The sequence below is a fragment of the Borostomias antarcticus genome (genome assembly GCF_949987555.1).
Source record: "Borostomias antarcticus genome assembly, chromosome: 16".
Taxonomy (NCBI): domain Eukaryota; kingdom Metazoa; phylum Chordata; class Actinopteri; order Stomiiformes; family Stomiidae; genus Borostomias; species Borostomias antarcticus.
In genome coordinates, this window is record NC_140249.1 from 1,355,661 (window position 1) to 1,361,724 (window position 6,064).

The window sequence follows — 6,064 nt, forward strand, 5'->3', positions numbered from 1 at the left end:
GAGAGGGAGGGAGGGAGGGGAGGGGAGAGAGAGAGGGAGGGAGGGAGGAGTGGGGAGGGGAGAGAGAGAGGGAGGGAGGGAGGGGAGAGAGAGAGGGAGGGAGCGAGGGAGAGAGGGAGGGAGGGAGGGGAGGGGAGAGAGAGAGGGAGGGAGGGAGGAGTGGGGAGGGGAGAGAGAGAGGGAGGGAGGGAGGGGAGAGAGAGAGGGAGGGAGGGAGGGAGGGAGAGAGGGAGGGAGGGAGGAGGGGGGAGGGGAGAGAGAGGGAGGGAGGGAGGAGTGGGGAGGGGAGAGAGAGGGAGGGAGGGAGGGGAGAGAGAGAGGGAGGGAGGGAGGGAGAGAGGGAGGGAGGGAGGGGAGAGAGAGAGGGAGGGAGGGAGGGAGGGAGGGAGGGAGGAGTGGGGAGGGGAGGGGAGAGAGAGAGGGAGAGAGGGAGGGAGCGAGGGGAGAGAGAGAGGGAGGGAGGGAGAGAGGGAGGGAGGAAGAGAGGACTGGGGAGGGGAGAGAGAGAGGGAGGGAGGGAGGGGAGGTCTAGCTCAGTAAGGGCCTCACCCAGGAGCCGGTCGATCGGGGACTCTCGGCCAGCCTCGTAGTCGCTGTCTCCGGCCTCGCTGTCCCCGCGTCCGCTGTCCTTCAGGCTGAACTTGTCCATGTCGTTCAGGGCGTACCTGGGGGGAGGGAGAACACGGGTTTGAACCCCCTGCCCGCGCTCACCAATATCCCTGGCGGATCGTATCCCGCAAAACATCACGGAACGGTGCGATGTGCACGCGCTCAGATCGGAAGCAGGAAGCGTTGTAGGGGAGGGTCTTAGCCGACTATTATCTCGTTATGAACGCGTCTGCGTGACGCCACCGAGCTGAACGCACGGTATGGCAGCCAAGGACCCTCCTCCCACAGCTCATCCACCGCACGGCGCTCGTCAGCTGTTGAATGTCAACAGCTGTTCTAATTTGATGTTGTAACAGCCACCGTCTTATCAAACGAATAAATCGAACGATGTTTTGAAGCAACTTAGAGCGTCACTAAGGAGAGGATGTGGTATACTTGTACATCATCATCATCATCATCATCATCATCATCACCATCATCTTCATCATGCGTTAACTCAGTCTAGGGTGTGTGTCGACGGCGACGGCGGTTTACCTGTAGCTCCTGGTGTATTTGTTGCCACGGAAACTGGGTCTTGGCTGGTACTGGCCCTGATGGAGCAGGGACAAGAGCTGTGACACTTGCTACAATCCAAAAAGAAAAGAAGAAGAAAGGAAAGGACAAAAAAAGAGAAAATAAAGGAAAAAATGAGGAGGGGGGATGAGTATTGATGACATGGGGGTGGGGGGAGACGGGCGGGGGGGGGGGGGGGACATGGGTGAACGCTGACGTGACATGACGAGATCTCGGTGATCAACATAAATGTTGAAACGGGACGCGGGGCTGAATGTGAACATGGTACCAGGGGACAAACCCAGAGCACATAGTGAATACAGGAACAACCAATCACCATCTACATCCTGAGTACAGGAACAACCAATCACCATCTACATCCTCCACCACAGAGCTGAGTACAGGAACAAACAATCACCTTCTACATCCTGAGTACTGGAACAACCAATCACCATCTACATCCTGAGTACAGGAACAACGAATCACCATCTACATCCTGAGTACTGGAACAGCCAATCACCATCTACATCCTCCACCACAGAACGCCTCTCTAATTAGTACCTCTACCATTCTTCATGGGAGGGATCTAGACATCGATTATAGATGAAGGTTTTATTCTTTTTTGAAAGGCCCTGGAGAGGTTCAGACTAATATTAGCGGTGAGCGTGTTTAAAGATGCATGTTCTACCAGTGAAACGGACCGTTAAAGAATTCATTCAACATTCGTATAACATATCAGGCCCTAACAGCCATTCTACCTCTCTAACATCCCTCTCTCTCTCTCTCTCTCTCTCTCTCTCTCTCTCTCTCTCTCTCTCTCTCTCTCTCACCTCGACGGGGGGCGTGGCGTGTGCCAGCTCCAGGGCGAAATTCTCCGGCACGTGATTGGAGGAGATGGTCACCAGGCTGTTGAGCGACTGTCGGCTATGATGGCTCTGCCGGCTGCCCATGGCACCCCGATCCGGCGGCGGCGAGGCGGATGGCGAGCGCGGGTGGGCGCGCGCCGGCAGCGTGCCGTTGACGGTGGGCACCAGGGTGATGTCGCCCTTGTGGATCTGGCGCGCCGGCTTCCTGGGGTGGTTCTGGTACGTGCTCTCCGCCACGCGGCAGTTGTAGGAGCGCCGAGGGTCCTTCTTCTCGCCGCCGCAGCGAGCCGTGGCGAACATCACCATGACGACCAGCAGCAGGGCGCAGACGGCGCCCAGGGAGATGATGATGATGAGGGAGAGGTCGAGCGGCGGCTGACCCGGCCCGGCGGGGGGCGGAGGGGGCGGGGCGTCCGCCGTCTCCTGCAGCGAGATGCGCAGCAGGGCGGCCGTGGTCAGCCGGGCGGCGCCGCGGTCGCTCACCTCCACCCGCACCTCCAGCACGCCGCGGCCGGCGGACGCCAGGCTGCCGTTGGTCCTCAGCTCGCAGCGCCGCGCGTCCATGGCGAACAACCCGTCCTCGTTGCCGCCGACGATGGCGCAGCTCAGCTCGCCGTTGGCGCCCGAGTCGCGGTCCGTGGCCTTGACGGCCGCCACCAGCTGGCCGGCGGCGGCATGGCGCCAGGCGCGCACCTCGGCCGTGTGGTTACGCAGGGCCGGCGCGTGGATGACGGGCGCGTTGTCGTTGTCGTCCAGCACGGTGAGCAGTACCGTGGCGTTGGAGGAGAGCGAGGGGCTGCCGCCGTCGCGCGCCTGCACGGTGAACGCCACGCGGCTGACGTCCTCGTGGTCGAAGCTGCGCAGGGCGTAGACGGCGCCGCTAAACTGGTCCACCGTGACGTAGGTGGACACCGGGCTCCCCTGGACCAACGCCTCCACCACCGTGTAGGTCACCTGGCCGTTGGTGCCCAGGTCGGGGTCCGACGCCACCACGGTCATCAGGTAGGCGCCGGGGGAGTTGTTCTCGGACTTGAACACCTCGTAGCGGCCCTTCTCGAAGCGGGGCGGGTTGTCGTTCTCGTCCAGCACCTGGACGGTGAAGTGCTTGATGGTGGACAGGCTGGGCGAGCCGCGGTCTTCGGCGATGACGGTCAGGCTGTACTCGGACCTCTTCTCGCGGTCCAGCGACACGTTGGTCACGATCATGTAGTTCTTCTCGTAGGTCTTCTGCAGCCGGAAGTGTCCGTGGCCGTGCAGGCGGCACACCACGTCGCCGTTCGGCCCCGCGTCGATGTCGTCCACGCGCACCAGCGCTATGAAGGTGTCCACCGGCGCCCCCTCCGAGATGTAGGCCACATCCTCTTTGCCGGGGGTCATCAGGTTGATGTTGATCTCCGGCTTGTTGTCGTTCACGTCCACCACTTTGATGACGATTTTACAAAGTCCCGGGATGGAATTGGGACCCAGGTCCTGCGCTTGCACGTCCAGCTCATAAGACGAGGTGCTTTCATAGTCCACTTTTTTAATGAGAGTGATGTGACCGTTTTCTGGGTTTATTTTAAACGTTTCCAGTATTTTAGGAGAGACGTGGCTGCTGAAGGAATATACTATTTTACCGTTAGTGCCTTCATCCGGATCTGTTGCGTTCAAATCAATGATCAGAGTCCCGAGTGGCGAGTTCTCCAGAAGCTCAATCACGTAGGCCTGCTCATCAAAAGCTGGGCTGTTGTCGTTGGAGTCGGAGATGGTGATCTTGAGCAGAGTGGAGCCAGACTTGGCGGGGACACCGTTATCCGAGGCAGTGAGCTGGAGCTGGTAGCTGGTCTGCAACTCCCGGTCCAGTTCCCTGGTGACCACCAGCTCTGCGTATTTGGCACCGTCGGTTCTGGTTCTCACCTCGATCTTGAAAAAGTTATTGGGGGTCAGGGAGTACGTGTGCAGGGAGTTGTCCCCGACGTCTGGGTCAGTGGCGCTGTCCAGCGGGATGCGCGTACCCACGGACGCGCTCTCGGATATCTCCATCGGGATGATGGCACGGGAGAACTGGGGCGAGTTGTCGTTAATGTCCAAGACCTCCACTTCGACGTGGAAAAGCTGGAGATAATCGGTGGGCAACGTAATAACGTCGAATTCGATTGAGCAGTTGAGATTTTTCTCACAAAGCTTCTCTCGGTCAATCTTGGTCCCAATGGCGATCTCACCGTCCTCCTCACGCACGGACAGAAACGGTGTACTCCCCCGTTGCATAGCACGGAACCGAAAAGAGAATGAACCCGGTAATTTAGACAGAACACCCGCTACGTCCTCCCTTAGCCGTGCAATAACTGTGCCCACTTTCTGCTCCTCGTAAACTTTGTATTTCAAAGTCTTACCAGAAGCATTGTGCATGACGGCAACCAAAAACATTAGTTGAAATAGAGCGGTGGGAAATATATTCCTTTTGGATGTGTCCATTTTTGCCCCCATCTTCAGCACCCAGGCTGGTGCTGCTCTTTCGATGAACAGGGTTTGGAGAAACAAAATGCCTTCTTAAAAGTCTGTCATGTTAAATCCCTCCAATAAGTCACCGTCTGCGAGAAGTCGCGCAATGAAAATGTCCAAACGGGAGACGGTTCTCTTCTGGCTTCCAAAATATTACATTTAAACTCGAATGCAGTTTTGTTGAAGACGGATCTGTTGCATATATCCACAAACGTCGTCCGTGTGTGTGTGTGTGTGTGTGTGTGAGTGTGTTTGTGTGTGCGCGTGGAAATCTGAAGGAGAAAAGGCGCAGCTCCGCTCCTGTTGCTGTGCGCTCTCCTCTGACGCGCGCTCCTGCCGTCTGGGTCTCCTCCGCAGACGGACTGCCCCTCATTCCCTACCCCTCCTCTCTCCTGCACCCACCCCCCACTCTCCCTAAATCAAGTGGCTGCCCCCTTCTCTTCTCGCAGCCTCCACGGTGTCCACTCACCGCACAGAGGGTTCATTGATGCCAGAAGCCAGGCGGACCGACCCCGTCTCCTACGGAAGACGTCATTTTAAAGTGTGCCACAACAATGGGCATAGGAGGAATTATTCAAGGCCCCAACTTTAAACATGTCCAAAAGATTGACCCCGGGCAGACGCGGCAGACGTACATTGTTGATGCAATTCACAACGTGTGCCATTGTCACTTTGAATGCGCGGACAGTTTGAGGTGGATATTAGTCTATTATAAAATAGCAAGGAAGATATCACACTATTTTGGCATGCCCCTTGAATTGATGCTACCCAAATAATTGCATATTGCAGCAAACAGTCACAACTCAACGCACGGTTTTGAAACTTGCATTCACGTGTTAATGATGCATGTTTCACTATAGGTAAAAAAAAAAAAAAAAAGTCAACTTGTTTTAGTTGACAACCCTAGTCTACTTGGCTTGCATGTGGAGACGCAACATGCTGTAGCCTATTATCAAAGTCAGGTGATTGGTGTATGTAGGCCTAATTTTCTTCCCTCAAACCATCATCATTTGTGTAGAGGCACAGTGCTGTTTATCAGTGCCGTTTTACCTTTCCAAAACTACCAATCTTACTACACTGAGTAGGGCAGTGGAACTCACTATTGTGTCCCAACACGGTCCCCACGCGTGGCGAATCTCTGAAAGGACTCCCTCTGAATCACGCGGGGGAACACTCCTTCCCCCCCCCCCCCCCCCCCGTGCATAATACTGTTTTACAACCCCAGCTCTGATCCGGCCGAATGAGCATCCTCAAACCCGCGCCCAGAGACCAAACAAGAGCATGAGGATCTTTGGGAAGGCACGGGACCATCTGGCGCGAGGTTCAGACCAACCCAAACCTGTAATTACATCATGCGAGCCCCCCGATAGGATCACCAAGAGAAAATTAGCCCCCTTTCAGTAGAGGGATTCAGATAATCATCTAATACCGTTTCCCCTCGGCTAGCCTTGATAAATCTCTCCAAACACTGTTTTCTAGGCTCAACTGGCTGGCCATTGCCCATTCATTGTAACTGGATTCAAGTCGTGGACATATTAATTCCAACTAAGCTGCAT

At 56.2% G+C, this 6,064-nt stretch overlaps 1 protein-coding gene across 1 annotated transcript in view; it reads right to left on the bottom strand.

The window, feature by feature from the left end:
• LOC311319447 (protocadherin-18-like) overlaps positions 1–4,433 on the bottom strand; it is a gene marked incomplete at both ends in the record, with an annotated part of 5,818 nt that extends 1,385 nt beyond the window's left edge. The window contains 3 exons of the mRNA XM_084451008.1: positions 550–665; positions 1,144–1,199; positions 1,992–4,433. Of these exons, the coding sequence (XP_084307134.1) occupies positions 550–665; positions 1,144–1,199; positions 1,992–4,433 (2,614 nt within the window). The remainder of the gene's footprint in view (positions 1–549; positions 666–1,143; positions 1,200–1,991) is intronic.
• Between the last annotated feature and the right edge of the window lie 1,631 nt (positions 4,434–6,064).